This window comes from Drosophila serrata, unplaced genomic scaffold, assembly GCF_035046125.1.
Source record: "Drosophila serrata isolate PLE 108 unplaced genomic scaffold, ASM3504612v1 contig_382, whole genome shotgun sequence".
Classification (NCBI taxonomy): Eukaryota; Metazoa; Arthropoda; class Insecta; order Diptera; family Drosophilidae; genus Drosophila; species Drosophila serrata.
In genome coordinates, this window is record NW_028257280.1 from 297,336 (window position 1) to 312,299 (window position 14,964).

At 46.2% G+C, this 14,964-nt stretch overlaps 3 protein-coding genes across 3 annotated transcripts; all 3 read right to left on the reverse strand.

The window, feature by feature from the left end:
- Nucleotides 1-831: 831 nt before the first annotated feature.
- On the reverse strand, nucleotides 832-2,149 carry Art6 (Arginine methyltransferase 6). Its single transcript, XM_020955649.2, has 2 exons — nucleotides 1,591-2,149; nucleotides 832-1,528 (listed from the first exon to the last, which is right to left on the reverse strand). Exons 1-2 carry the CDS (start codon nucleotides 2,001-2,003, stop codon nucleotides 895-897), a joined length of 1,047 nt encoding a protein of 348 aa, XP_020811308.2. The 5' UTR covers nucleotides 2,004-2,149; the 3' UTR covers nucleotides 832-894.
- A 3,559-nt stretch (nucleotides 2,150-5,708) lies between these two features.
- On the reverse strand, nucleotides 5,709-7,652 carry LOC110186463 (uncharacterized). The gene has a single exon (XM_020955651.2). It carries the CDS (start codon nucleotides 7,358-7,360, stop codon nucleotides 6,467-6,469), a length of 894 nt encoding a protein of 297 aa, XP_020811310.2. The 5' UTR covers nucleotides 7,361-7,652; the 3' UTR covers nucleotides 5,709-6,466.
- Nucleotides 7,653-7,698: 46 nt separating this feature from the next.
- On the reverse strand, nucleotides 7,699-12,801 carry LOC147642533 (uncharacterized). The gene has a single exon (XM_086840005.1). The coding sequence runs from the start codon at nucleotides 11,955-11,957 to the stop codon at nucleotides 7,893-7,895; it is 4,065 nt and encodes a 1,354-aa protein (XP_086696131.1). The 5' UTR covers nucleotides 11,958-12,801; the 3' UTR covers nucleotides 7,699-7,892.
- Nucleotides 12,802-14,964: the final 2,163 nt, after the last annotated feature.

The window sequence follows — 14,964 nt, forward strand, 5'->3', positions numbered from 1 at the left end:
TTCAGTGAAAAATCAAGCTCCAAAGGTAAAATGCTTGAAATCCAAATGATTTTTTTGAATTAAAAATTTATTTGCTTGGTATTTCGATTTTCCAAAGGTGAGGTCAGTTTATCAGTGTGCATGAAGATACAAATTGAAATGTTTGTTGGGCCTACGCCGCTAGTGCGTCCGAGGATCGTGTCCAGTTTGTTTGGGAGTTTGTTAATGCGCCCAGCGGGGGCACTAGCCCCGGCCCGATCCCACCTGATCCCTCCGACTGGGGATGAGGAATGAGGAATGAGGGATGCGAACAAGTGTTGACCAAAAATCAAAGATCGCTGGCTCATTTGAGGCACTTTTGTGCGCGCTAGAGAAGCAATATTTTATAATCACGTCCAATAATGGTGCGCATATTAATTTCACGAGCGGCATAAAGCAACTTTATGGCCTTTTAAGAACTGCCATTAACAATGCCGGACTGTGCACAAGCACAAAACGAGCTGACAAGAGATTTCGGGGACCTCTCGAGATCGGACTCAGAGCCGGAGACCTCGAAACGAGACAATGCAAATGGCTGGAAATAGTAAATAGAGTTATAAACGCATAAAAGGCGTTCATTGTGGGCCCACGGCGTTGGCTTTCACAAATTTATACGACGGTCATCAATTAATTAGAGGCGGAGGCACAAATATTTCCACATTCCCCCGTCTTCGAAATTAATTTGTTAAGAAAGTCGTTAACATTTCGGCTGGCCAGCTGGGGACAGTCCGTCCACTTTCTAGGTCCACTCTTGACCAATATCCCAGTCTTGAAGCACTTTGATTCCCTTGATTAACGACCAGCTTTATGGCATTTTGAGGCTATTTTATTATCTCTCTTTATTGAGGAATCTGCTCCAGAAGAACAGGGGCCACTTCACCTCGATCCCGTGGAGCTAAAACTCTTGAAGCTCTCCACGCGAGTCCGAGCACTGCGAAAGCTGATATTCAGGTCAAAGGTCATACAGCGCCTGTCCTGCCCATCGGGCGTCACACCCAAAACTCCGCGCACCCGGTCATTGGCCTTGACGAAGAGCGGCTCGTCCAGATAGAGGAGCGTCTGCTCCCAGTGGGTCCAGGGCGAATGCGGCGAGGTGCACAGCTTGAGGGACACCGGCGAGTCGCCCTGGGGAAAGCCCACATCAAAGTACAGAACCAGAAGGTTGATAATCCCGGGGCGCCGAACGGTCAGCAGGAAGTTCGAGCGGAAGGCCACCGGCTCATTCCTGGCGGTGTCCAGGTGGGTGGAGTGCAGGTAGCACTCGTCTGTCAGGAGCTGCTGGATGGTCACGCAGTCCACAACGGGCTCCTGCGAGACCACCTTCCGCACGCAGCTCATGTCGATGTCCTCCACACTGTGCCAAAAGTTCAGATTGGCCTTCCGGTGAGGATCGTGGGCTCCCACCACCCACAGGTTCCCCACGCTTGGCAGGATCAGGCCGTTGCGGCGGAGCCACTTGTCCCTGGCGTAGAGAACCGAATTCAGCACGGCCTCCATGTAGAGACCGTTGCTTTGGGGATACATACATTATGATTAAGAAAATCTATAGCAAATATATAGCACAGATCTTACCCCATCCATTCCGAGACAATGACGTCCACCTGCTGAATCCCATCGGGCAGCTCCACTTGCTCCACCAATCCCTTGACCACCGTCACCACGTCCTCTTTCTCGTTATCCCTCACAATTTCCCTGGCCACCTCCGCCATATCCGTGTACTCCACGCCTATGACTCTGCGTGCTCCCGCTTCCGCGGCGAAAAGTGAAAGAATCCCAGTGCCGCAGCCTACGTCCAGGACAATCTTGCCCTGAAAGTGCTGGCGATTATGGCGGATGGCGTCCCGGAAAGCCTGGGTTCGCACCGAGTCCTGCAGCAGGGCCATGTGTGTCTCCAGGCGAGCATAGGACTGGAAGTAGAGGCTTTCCTGAAGCTCGGAAGCTGCGTGCGCCTGAGGAGGAGAAGGACCCAACTCATCCCGGGACATGTCTAGCTGATTGGAAAGCAAAATTTTCGGGTCTGGGCCTCTTTTCTGCAAAGCTACAGGCTACGATCCTTTCGACAGCAGCCAGTAAAAATTGTGATGGATAAATCCTGGCCATCTATCACAAAATAATTCGTTCAACCCTGAGAATAATCGTCCCGATCTACGTCATTCTATCGGCCTCATTAGCATCTGAATGGCCGAATCCAGATAAATCAAATTTTCAAACTCAATGGCCCCATTAAAAACGCCAAAAAAGATTGTCCCACTTGAAAATAAAATATATAAGCCCGTAAAAGAAATGTGCCGCCAACACCTTAACACCAAAGCCATAACTCGCTTAATCCGCCCAGTCCGAAATTATTTTTATGGCCAAGTTTATGGGTTCCTCTCTCTCTCTCTGCCGTCCCCTGCAGAGGCCCGAGCACTTTCACTGCGCCGAATTGTGCAACATGTGCCGGTAAAACGGTAAAACAAAAGGCCAAACTGACCAAGAAATCTGCCAAGTTATAAACAAATAAAATGCCCGTCATAATTTTTGAAGTGTCATAAAAGTAAGTCCGTAAGCAGACGCAACTATCAAATTGGCTCATTAATCAATTTAGTCACAGAGCAACAATAAAAAGGAGCATACACACACGACACATTCGAACATAATAAAGTATAATTTTTAATGTTGCTAAATTTTATGTTAATTTGCCATTTCTGTCGTTCCATAATTAGGCTCGTGCTCCCCAGGCGGGAATCTTCGTTTGAGTTTATTTCCAATGCCCTTACAGAAGGTATTGCACATTTTTCAGGGAGTTTGTTTAAATATTAACGAAAAAATAGAATCTAGATGGTGCCAACAGTTTTTGCTAAGAATAGTCACAGTCTGTCATCTTTTTGATATACCGGACCAATTTGCTATTCGATATCTTAACGTTACATGATATATTCTTTATTTTAGACATAGATATGATGAACCCTGCAAGGGTATTTACCCATTCGGTCTGCGAAGCTGGCATTCCTTTCTGGTTTCATATGGGCCTGGCCAACAATCGCAGCCATTTGTTTCGGCCAGCTTTAAAAAGCTATAAAACTTTTGGCACAAATCAATTAAAAAGCGACGTAAGTTTCCATTAGTAAGGTGGTCGGATCGGATCGGATGGGTTGGGTGTTCCCAATCAGAATACCACCCACTGTGGCGAAAATAAAAAAGCGTAGACGCTTTGCATATCCAATGACATACTTGGAGCCCATTATTCCGTGTATTACCAAATGTTCGACATCGGCTAATTATGCGCGGTGTGGGAGGCAGCAGCGGACCCCTTCGCTTTTTGGGTTTCACCTGCTGACCCACAACATGTCGAGTCGATCCACGAGGGTCGTAAAATCTGAAATTATTACACGACTCTGTCTCACCTCAGTCAACATTTTGTATTGTCACGAGGGACTTGGTGTGTCGAAGAGTGCCTGGTTGATTTCCCTTCCTGACAGCAAGTCAAATGGCAAGGACGTTTCTCCAGGGGTGGCTAGCTCAAATAAATTCACGGGGAGGGTCGATCGTAATCAACCACTTCATCAAAAACAAATAATAACATGTGCTCACTGAAAGGCGTTCAAAATGGTTCGGGACAGGGGTTGATTGGCCTATCATAATCGCTTTAATAGAGAGTGAACACTAGACAAACAATAGGTTGGGGTTTCTCTGAGATATCGCGAAAAAAAACTAGGGAGAAATTTGTGCACTTGGAGAAATTATTATTCCAAGACCTCAAATATTCTTATGTCAGAGTACACGGAATTTGATCATATTATATGTACCTTTGAAGATAAGATTAATTATTGAATAAGTTGTGTGTAATTTAAAAGAACTCTCCTATATAGTAAATTCTGTGAAATCAAATGTATTCTCTTATAAATCCATCGGTATTTATTTGCACAGTGTAGCTTTTTACTTGAACAATCAGTCATCGATTAGGCAACGAAACCAATCCCGTCCCAATTTCAGAATCCAATCGACTTTCGGGGTGTTAACGATGAGTCCCAAGAACGTCGAGCAAAAAATTAATTGGCGGTTGTGCAAAAGTTTGATTGATGCACTTAGTTTTGGCAGGGAAATACATAAATAAAATTTCTGACACTTGGGAATTTTAATTAGAATGCCTTTGTTTCGGACCTCGGACTGGCGACTGGTGGCTGATGAAGTCGTTTCGATAAAATGTAAAAATTTGCCAGAACAGCAAGTAACCCCGCACCACTTCCTTCGTTTTTCCCGCGTGGTTATATGTATGTCTCTTGCGAGTGGTTTGCTACCGGGGCACACGATTTCGCAGCGACTGATAAATTAGCGAAATTTTAATTTGATTTCCTTCACAAATTTCCGCCGAACTGGGCATGAATGCCTGGCCGGGCATTCAAGTGGGTGTCTGATTGTCTGCTGGAGTGGAGTGTGGAGTGGACACAGAAGCACAGCGGAGTGGCAGCAAATAAACTAAGTGAATTTATGGCCCCGGGGCAGGGCACACGTGTGCGACATGCCCACACATTGACACCTTGCCAACGATCCAACTAGCAGCCGTCCCGTCCCTTCCCTTCCCATCCCGTCCAGTAACCAGTGACTCCCCGATAAGCAGACAGGCCATCCAATAACCCAACTAACCGCAGTCCAGTAGGGCTGCAGGTCCCTCGGCGCATTTTGGATCAGATCGACTCAACTCGGTTCGGCTGGGTTTTGTTTATGCTGGGCAGGCACAATCCCATCATGACGACAACTATGGCGTCCAGCGTACGTGCGGCCAAACAAATTACAGGGAAATTGCGTCACCTGCAGGAATTTCCACTCAGCATTGTCAAATGCCATCAAAAGTTGTTGGACATGTTGTAACATTAATTTGACATTTTACGGCCCAGGATAGGGATCGGGAGCAGGACGAGGAGCCGTTGATCCATATGCATATCGGGAGAAGGAGGAGGATGAGAAGAACTCCTTAACAATCTGGCACAGACCGCAAAAGAATGCCGGGCAAAGGATTAAGCCCAGCAGACAGCTGTCGAGGGGGCAAAAGGATGCTGTGAGGCCTCTGAGGGATCTCGCACCGGCATCTCCGATGCACTCAGATAATTTACATTTTGTACTTTAACCTTAAAAGTGGTACAGGTTAAACAATTATGGATATAACTTGATTAACAAGTACATTTTTGTACGACTTTAGATGAGAAAGCTTATCAACATTTATAACAATTTTATGGAAAACAATAATAGGATTAAAAAACGAAATACTGTTTCTACAAATAAAGAAATTTAGAACGGCGAATCTCTCTTTTGTGAATTTAAGTGTCAGGAGAGATCCCAGCCAGGACGATTTCGCATTTTTTCTCCATGCACCTCCAGCTTCGGTGGCGTCCGCTCTGGCAGCTGCTGCAATCTGTTGGAGGAGTGCAAAATATATTTCTGGCACTGAAACTAAATTGATGCTGCGGTTGCGAATCCCATTGCCGGCTTAGCGAATCTGATTTGCGGTCATCGCTCGTCCTTTCTCGTTAACCCAGTTACCGAGTGAATACAGCCCGTACAGATGCCAAGCTGCAGCGATTAATTTGCTGCGGTGGCGATAATTTGTTAATCGAAGCATCCTCATCTGGAAGCTGGTCCAGGGCCCTCTCATCCTCCTGCAGCTGCACCATCTCATCCAATTAAATCTGGACGAAAGTAGGGTGGGAATCTTTTGGTTTATGGACTCTGCTCCCCTCGGCTTGTTGGCTTAACGGCCGGCGCTCTTTTACGACGGCATTTAGCTAAACTATCTAGCGACCGCCTCTGGGGAGGCTCATCGTCGTCGTGGGGGAGGTGGTGGAAGGTTGTCTGGGGGATGATGGTGCCCGGTGCTGATGGTGCAGCACTTAAAACAGAAACGTGCGCGCTAGGACGAACTCTCCCCCGGATAGATGGGTGGAGGTCAGTGCAGTCGAGGATCACGCATCAGCCATTATGGCCACTGGCACGCCCGCCCGCGCCTCCTTAATGGCCGCCAATAATTCGAAACCATTTCGGCAAACTCCAATCATTCGAAGTTCCCTAAAAATGTTAGGAGGAGTTGAGCTTCAATTTAACACACTTGCTTTAAACTGGTTTGCTTAAAGCATAAGATCAAACTCTTTGTTACTTGTGACAAAAAGATAATATTTTATAGGACATTTATTGTTCAAAGTAACTTAAATATCAACCAGATTCTTTGTGTTATGGAAAACCATTTTAAATTCTTCATTCTTCATCTCAATAAAAAAATAAAATAAACTTTTTTTGTTTTCATTTTACATATGCTTGTACAAATTGAAATCATAGAGATCTATTTCATTGAGCTCTTTAACATTGTCTCTAGAAATTGGACATAATTTTAAGTTTAAGCATTTATATTTAGGAAATGCGAACGTTATAGTTTTTTCTTATCTCTCTCCATAAATCGACAATTGATTGAATCCCCTCACTCCTCGTCACCCGTAATATGACGGTAGGCTGGGTAAATGGGCAAGCCGTTCTCATCTTCATTTCCGTATCCCTCGAACTTAGAATCTTCATCCTCCTCGTCGTCCAAGTTTTCTAAATGCTCTTCTAGGCTATGTGATGATGGATCCGCGTTGTGAATTTCTAAATCATGCAAATGTGCATTGCTCACTAAAGGATTCCCCTCGAATTCAAAGGAGTCAGAATCTGCGTCACTGAAAAGATCCTTGTCACCGTCCAACTTCTGTAGCTCCTTTTCTATAGCTTGATCGGCTTGATCTGGAGCATCATCCTGGCCATCTGGCAGCAGGGTTGATTTCTTAGCTTTCTTGGCAGGCTGTGACTCCTCCTCTTCTTCCGAACTATTCTCCCTCTTCGTTGAGTCATCCTCCTCCTTAGAATCCTGGTCCTTGGCATTTGATTTGCGTGTCTCCGGTTTATCCGTTGAGTCTCCGGAATCCGAATCATTGGAGTCCGATTCCGACTCCGTGGTCGACGTTAGCATTTCGTAGGTGGCGGAGCTCTCGCCCTCACCATTCGCCCGCGCCAGCACCTGGTAATATACAAAGTCGTTTGCGGGTCTTGCAAACGCCAGCCGAACGTGCGCCATTGCGCTGCGGAAGCCGGCGTTCCGTGCTGTATTCCTCGAGCGCACGGCGCCCATGCGCCGTTTATTCGTCGCGAAATCAAAGATATGCAAGGGCGAGACCTTGGCAGTGTTGCAAGTTCCGTAGAAAAACACACTGAATTTCATATTGGACGCAGTGCCATGGCGGCCCAGGACGCGGGCAGGCCAGGGACGATAGCCGTGTACCTTGGCGAAAACGAAGTCTCCCAGGGCGAACACTGGACGAGCCACCCGATTGCGACCCATTTTCGAAGCTTTAATACGGTATACTTTCGCACGGAAATAGAAGTCAAACTCTTTTAAATTTAAGCACGCCACTTTTAGCTTGGAAGAAGAAGAAGTGTTATTCTTGGAAGTACGTAATTCGGTGTTGCCAGACTTTCTGCTACAAAGCTACGGACTACAGGGGAGCAGGGTTGTAAAGTATTTAAAAAAGTGTTGTGGTTTTAAACAGCAATGAATCGTTGTGACGACCGGAATTAACTAAAGATCCACACTAATTATGCATTATAGTGACAAGACAGACATTTTTTTTTTAAATACTAATATATGTACATTTTCTAAATAAACTAAGCAAAAAGGAATTCATTTCAAACGCTTTATTTTATGACAAACAAGGGATATCTTAGGAAAAGTAGAATTTCATTGTTCAAAGTAACTCAAATATAAACAAAATATTTTTCTTAATGCGGAACCTTTTAAAACTTGGCAAATCTTTTTTCTTCAATCTTCTCAATCTGGGATAATTCTTCTAAAGGATTTTTTCTAGAGTGTAGGGCTAATTTGGAGCATTACTCTGGTCATCCTGGAACGAAATTGATATCTTCGATTTCTTGACCGGCGGGAGCGCCAACTCTTCCTCCGAACTACTTTTCACCTGGGTTGTGTCCTCAACCAAAAGAGTTTTCGACCCCATTGCTTCATCCGCCCCCTCAGAATCCAACTCCATAACCTTTGATTTGCGTTTCTCCGGTTTCTCCGTTGTGTCTTCCTCCGAAATACCCTCCAGTCCCGTTGTTTCATCCTCCTCCCCAGAATCCTGCACCTCCTCAACAGAATCCTGCTCCATATCCTTTGATTTGCAGTTCTCAAGATTCTCCATTATATCTCCCTCCGTACGACTCTCCAACTCCGTTGTGTCCTGATCCGAAATACCTTCCAGTCCCGTTGTTTCATCCTCCTCCCCAGAATCCTGCTCCTCCTCATCAGAATCCTGCTCCATAGCCTTTGATTTGCAGTTCTCAAGGTTCTCCATTATGTCTCCCTCCGAACGACACTCCAACTTCGTTGTGTCCTCATCCGAAATACCCTCCAATCCCGTTGTTTCATCCTCTTCCCCAAAATCCTGATCCATAGCCATTGATTTGCGTTTTTCCGGCTTCTCCGCTGTGTCCTCCTCGGAAAGACTGTCCATTTCCGAAGTGCCGTCTTCCGAAATAACCTCCAGTTCCTTTATTTCATCCTCCTCTTCAGAATCCTGCTCCATAGCCTTTGATTTGCAGTTCTCAAGGTTATCCACTATGTCTCCCTCCGACGGATACTCCAACTCCGTTGTGTCCTCATCCGAAATACCCTCCAGTCCCGTTGTTTCATTCTCCTCCTCATAATCCTGTTCCTCCTCCTCATAATCCTGCTCCTCCTCATCAGAATCCTGCTCCATAGCCTTTGATTTGGAGTTCTCAAGGTTATACACTATGTCTCCCTCGGAAGGATACTCCAACTCCCTTGTGTCCTCATCCGAAATACCCTCCAGTCCCGTTGTTTCATCCTCTTCCCCAGAATCCTGATCCATAGCCATTGATTTGCGTTTCTCCGGTTTCTCCGCTGTGTCTTCCTCCGAACGACTTTCTTTTTCCGTTGTGTCGTCCTCCGAAATAACCTCTGTTCCCGTTGTCTCCTCCTCCCCAGGATCCTGCTCCTCCTCAGAATCCTGCTCCATAGCCATTGATTTGCGTTTCTCCGGTTTCTCCGCTGTGTCTTCCTCCGAACGACTTTCTATTTCCGTTGTGTCGTCCTCCGAAATAACCTCCGTTCCCGGTGTCTCCTCCTCCCCAGGATCCTGCTCCTCCTCATCAGAATCCTGCTCCATAGCCTTTGATTTGCAATTCTCAAGATTATCCACTATGTCTCCCTCTGAACGACACTCCAAATGCGTTGTGTCCTCATCCGAAATACCCTCCAGTCCCGTTGTTTCATTCTCCTCCTCATAATCCTGCTCCTCCTCCTCATAATCCTGCTCCTCCTCATCAGAATCCTGCTCCATAGCCTTTGATTTGGAGTTCTCAAGGTTCTCCATTTTGTCTCCCTCCGAACGACACTCCAACTCCGTTGTGTCCTCATCCGAAATACCCTCCAGTCCCGTTGTTTCATCCTCTTCCCCAGAATCCTGATCCATTGCCATTGATTTGCGTTTCTCCGGTTTCTCCGCTGTGTCTTCCTCCGAACGACTTTCTTTTTCCGTTGTGTCGTCCTCCGAAATAACCTCCGTTCCCGTTGTCTCCTCCTCCCCAGGATCCTGCTCCTCATCAGAATCCTGCTCCATAGCCTTTGATTTGCAGTTCTCAAGGTTATATACTATGTCTCCCTCCAAACAACTCTCCAACTCCGTTGTGTCCTCATCCGAAATACCCTCCAGTCCCGTTGTTTCATCCTCCTCCTCAGAATCCTGCTCCATAGCCATTGATTTGCGTTTCTCCGGTTTCTCCGTTGTGTCTTCCTCCGAACGACTCTCTATTTCCGTTGTGTCGTCCTCCGAAAAAACCTCCGTTCCCGTTGTCGCCTCCTCCCCAGGATCCTGCTCCTCCTCATCAGAATCCTGCTCCATAGCCTTTGATTTGCAGTTCTCAAGGTTATACACTATGTCTCCCTCGGAAGGATACTCCAACTCCCTTGTGTCCTCATCCGAAATACCCTCCAGTCCCGTTGTTTCATCCTCTTCCCCAGAATCCTGATCCATAGCCATTGATTTGCGTTTCTTCGGTTTCTCCGCTGTGTCCTCCTCCGAACGACTTTCCATTTCCGTTGTGTCGTCCTCCGAAATAACCTCCATTCCCGTTGTTTCATCCTCCTCTCCAGAATCCTGCTCCTCCTCATCAGAATCCTGCTCCATAGCCATTGATTTGCGTTTCTTCAGTTTCTCCGCTGTGTCCTCCTCGAAATGACTGCCCATTTCCGTTGTGTCGTCCTCCAAAATAACCTCCATTCCCGTTGTTTCATCCTCCTCCTCAGAATCCTGCTCCTCCTCCTCAGAATCCTTCTCCTCCTCTTCAGAATCCTGCTCCTCCTCATCAGAATCCTGCTCCATTGGCTTTGATTTGAGTTTCTTTGGCTTCTCCGCTGTGTCCTCCTCTAAACGACTGCCCATTTCCGTTGTGTCGTCCTCCGAAATAACCTCCTTTCCCGTTGTTTCATCCTCCTCCTCAGAATCCTGCTCCTCCTCAACAGAATCCTGCTCCATAGCCATTGATTTGCGTTTCTTCGGTTTCTCCGCTGAGTCCTCCTCCGAACGACTTTCCATTTCCGTTGTGTCGTCTTCCGAAATAACCTCCATTCCCGTTGTTTCATCCTCCTCCTCAGAATCCTGCTCCTCCTCATCAGAATCCTTCTCCTCCTCTTCAGAATCCTGCTCCATTGCCTTTGATTTGCGTTTCTTCGGTTTCTCCGCTGTGTCCTCCTCGGAACGACTGTCCATTTCCATTGTGTCGTCTTCCGAAAGAACCTCCATTCCCGTTGTTTCATCCTCCTCCTCAGAATCCTGCTCCTCCTCATCAGAATCCTGCTCCATTGCCTTTGATTTGCGTTTCTTCGGTTTCTCCGCTGTGTCCTCCTCGGAACGACTGTCCATTTCTGTTGTGTCGTCTTCCGAAATAACCTCCATTCCCGTTGTTTCATCCTCCTCCTCAGAATCCTGCTCCTCCTCAACAGAATCCTGCTCCATAGCCATTGATTTGCGTTTCTTCGGTTTCTCCGCTGAGTCCTCCTCCGAACGACTTTTCATTTCCGTTGTGTCGTCTTCCGAAATAACCTCCATTCCCGTTGTTTCATCCTCCTCTCCAGAATTCTGCTCCTCCTCATCAGAATTCTGCTCCATAGCCTTTGATTTGCGTTTCTCCGTTGTATCTTCCTCCGAACTACTCTCCATCTCCGTTGTGTCCTCATCCGAAATACTTTCAGTTCCCGTTGTGTCATCCTCCTCCTCAGAATCTTGTTCGTTAACCTTTGATTTGCGTTTCTTTGGTTTCTCATTTGTATCTTCCTCCGAACTACTCTCCATATCCGTTGTATCTTCCTCCGAAATACTCTCAGTCCCCGTTGTGTCATCCTCCTCCTCAGAATCCTGCTCCTTAGCCTTGGATTTGCGTTTCTCCGGTTTCTCCGTTGTGTCTTCCTCCGAAGAACTTTCCGTTGAAGTTTGCGAGTCTTCGGAACCCTCTTCCTCGGAGTCGGTCTCCGAGTCTGTGGTACACTTCAGCATTTCGTAGGGGACGCATCTCTCGCCCTCATCGTCCGTACGTGCCAGCACCCGGAAATATTCCAAATCGTTCTCGGGTTTTGCGAATGCCTTCCACATGTGCGCCATTGCACTGCGAAAGTCCGCGTTCCGCGCGGTATTCTTTTCACGCCGGGCGCCCATGCGCCGTTTATTTTTCTCGAAATCAAAGACATGCGACGAGGAAACCTTGGCGGTATTACAATTCCCATAAAAGAATACATAATATCTGATCTTGGAGACGGTGCCGTAGCGACCTAGGATGCGGGCGGGCCAAGGGCGATAACCATTCACCTCGGCGAAAACGAAGTCCCCCAGGACGAACATTGGACGCGACACCCTTTTGCGACTCATTTGTAAGCTGTAATAATGTATATTTAGCGCAATAAAAGCAATTTAAATATATTAACCAGGAATACTTAAAGCTTGCAAGAAGAAGACTTATTCTCGAAAGTGCGTAATGCGGCGCTGCCAGACCGTTACCCGCAAGGGGCCCAGAGTTGTCAAGTATTTGAAAAAAAAAAATGTAAAAGAGGTTTGAACAACGAAGAATCGGTCTAAAAAAATATTTCGATTTTGGTAAGTTTCAGAGATACATGCCACTAGCCGCCAAATCGAATAGAAATGTAAGAGTTGGGTCATTTGGGTGGGCAAACAACATTCGCATTAATGGTCATTTGCGAGGAAATTCGCACAGCACGCTACCTTTTTACCTGTACCTGCAAATGGATAGATGTGTGAGTTTGTATGCGTGTGTGCGATTCCGCCTTAAGTTTTTGATCACGTTCAGCGTATTATGCGCAAATTGGCTTTTTAAATTGTCGACTTGCTTAAGCTAAACGCAGCTACACTTTATGGCCATGTTTCGTGCTGCATTTTAAGCCATGCGAAATGCTAGCCCTTCGACTTGCCGCAACTCGCGGCTCGCCCCTTCGCTTAACTCAATTATAATAATTTTAATTTAAGCCCTGGCATGACCTATAAAAATGGCAAAATTGCATTATTTACCAGGCGTAATTACAACAATATTTATATGCTAATGACGGTCCGACACTTGGCGGCATTAACGCAGTAACGTCGGGAAATTAACAAGAGCAGCTCCCAGTTCTGGGAAATGGGCGTTGCTACCCTGTTGGGCCGCAGAGGGTATGCCAAGGCTGGTTGGCCTGGTTGGGTGACGACATCGCCGGACGACGACTGTCACCTGCCGCCTGAGTGCTTAGAATTCAATTAGAAACACAATTTATGATCTGGCCACGATATATTCATAGCACTAATACCCGGCAGCCAGCATTTTCCTGCGTTTTCCCAACCGCGCGGAAAGCACATTAAGCCAACAGGCTGAAGGCGGCACGGGGGCATAAGCTACCCATGTAATTTGTAAGTAATTTTTTCAACTATCAACGGCGAGTAACAAACGACAGACACCTCAGCGGCGACGGCCACGCACTCCCTACACTGACAAAAACAAAGCGACATCAAATACAATTGAAACGTGAAGGAAGGTATCATACAAATTACAAGAAGTCAAAATTTCCTCCTGTGCAAACCCGAAATGCATTACAATTACCACAGGAGACAGAAGAAGAAGGAAGAAGCCTGGCCAAGAGGCACAAGCCAGCGCGTTAAGTTGAAAAAATTAAGTAACGAAAGCATTGATTGGGATTGGAAATAGGAATGAGAATAGGCAAGAGAATGGGAATGGGAATGGGAATGGGAATAGGAATAGGAAAAGGAATAAAAACGACAGGCGGAGAGCCAAGCTAAGGCATAAATTATGAATCATTTGGACGCTTCCTTATGACACCCAAACGCAGGGGGAGGAGACGAGTCACCGCAAAGTTTTCACTTTGAATTCTTCACCAGCTTTGACTGTGCCTGTGCCCGCAGAGTGTGAGGAACCAACTGCGACTAACAAGTATTTATGTTAGCATCTCCAGCGGCGATGGCGAGGCACTCGGTTTGTGCCATTTTATTGGCTTCATTGACTGGCAATGGTCATCATCGTCACGGCCAGAATGTTTGCGTTGTGTTTAGCCAAATGCTAATTGAAATGTCTGCGTTTCCCACATCCCACTGCCCTCGAATCGGCGGACGGACTTGCTGGTGGGTGTGTCGCCTCTTAAATGGCAGCCATGGGGACATGTAATCAAAAATGGGAAATCGAGCAATGCCATCGGATTCTGGGCTCATCATCAACAGGTTTTCTTGCTGAATCGGAGAAGAGGCAAATGGGGCTAATGAATGGCTTCACCTGGCCACCAGCTAATTATGCTTCGCTCGGGAACGGGTTAAACGGGAACTCGGCAACTCGGAAAGGCTAATCAAAATCAGTTTAAGCGATAACCACAAGAAAATCACACCTTTGCAATCGAAATGTATTTTAATTACACAAAACAGGTCAATTATTGGAATTTATTAAATTATTAACTTTAAATTTCCTTAACAGTTTAATGATATCTTAAATTAGTATTCTTTTTCGCTACATTTGAATTACATTATGTTAATGTTTTGTTTTTGTTCCTTGTCCAGTAAAGGAGTCATTTCCGACCCTATACAGATATATATTTATATATTCCTGATCAGCATCAACTGATGAGCTGATCTAGGTATGTCAGTCTGTCCGTCCGTTTCGACGCAAACTAGTTTCTCAGTTGTGAAGCAGTTTTTTAAAGATCCAATTGCAATCTGCAAGGGTATATAAAATTCGGCATTCCGACAATAGCTTCCTTTCTTGTTTAAAATAACTTTTGTTGTTAATATAAATGGCATTTGTATGTTTTTATTATTTAAATATTAAATTTTATAGCAAATCCCCCTTGGGGCATAGTTTTCCCCTCTTAAAATGGACTTGCCAGGCACCGCTGAACAAAAGACTTAGGACACGAACTCGGCCACCCGAGGCCCATTTCCTGCAACACTCGCAGCAAGCTCGTACATCGATTGTTTGCATAATTCGCCTCAAGTCTGAGTCAATTAAGTAGCCTCTCTAATTAAGTGATTAAAACGCACGCACACACACGTAGCAATAGAGCAATACCCAGGCTGAGGGAAATTGTGGAAATATGCGAATGTAAGAAGTTCACAAAACAAAGCCGCACGCCTCAGCAGCAGCAGCTGGCCATTGAGTCCACACCACACACACCCGCAATTCCGATAAAGGGGCTTAGAGGAGGAGGCGAGGCTTTGCAGTTTTTCCAGGAACAAACACGCTTTTGCATTTTAATGTCCCGCAAATGAGGCGGCCAAAAGCGGGCCAGGCCGGGCCAGGCCATATGGATAAATGTGAATGCTGATGGCCATGTTGATGTTGATGTGAATGCGAGCTGGCACGCACACTTGAACACACCACCTTGTTTCT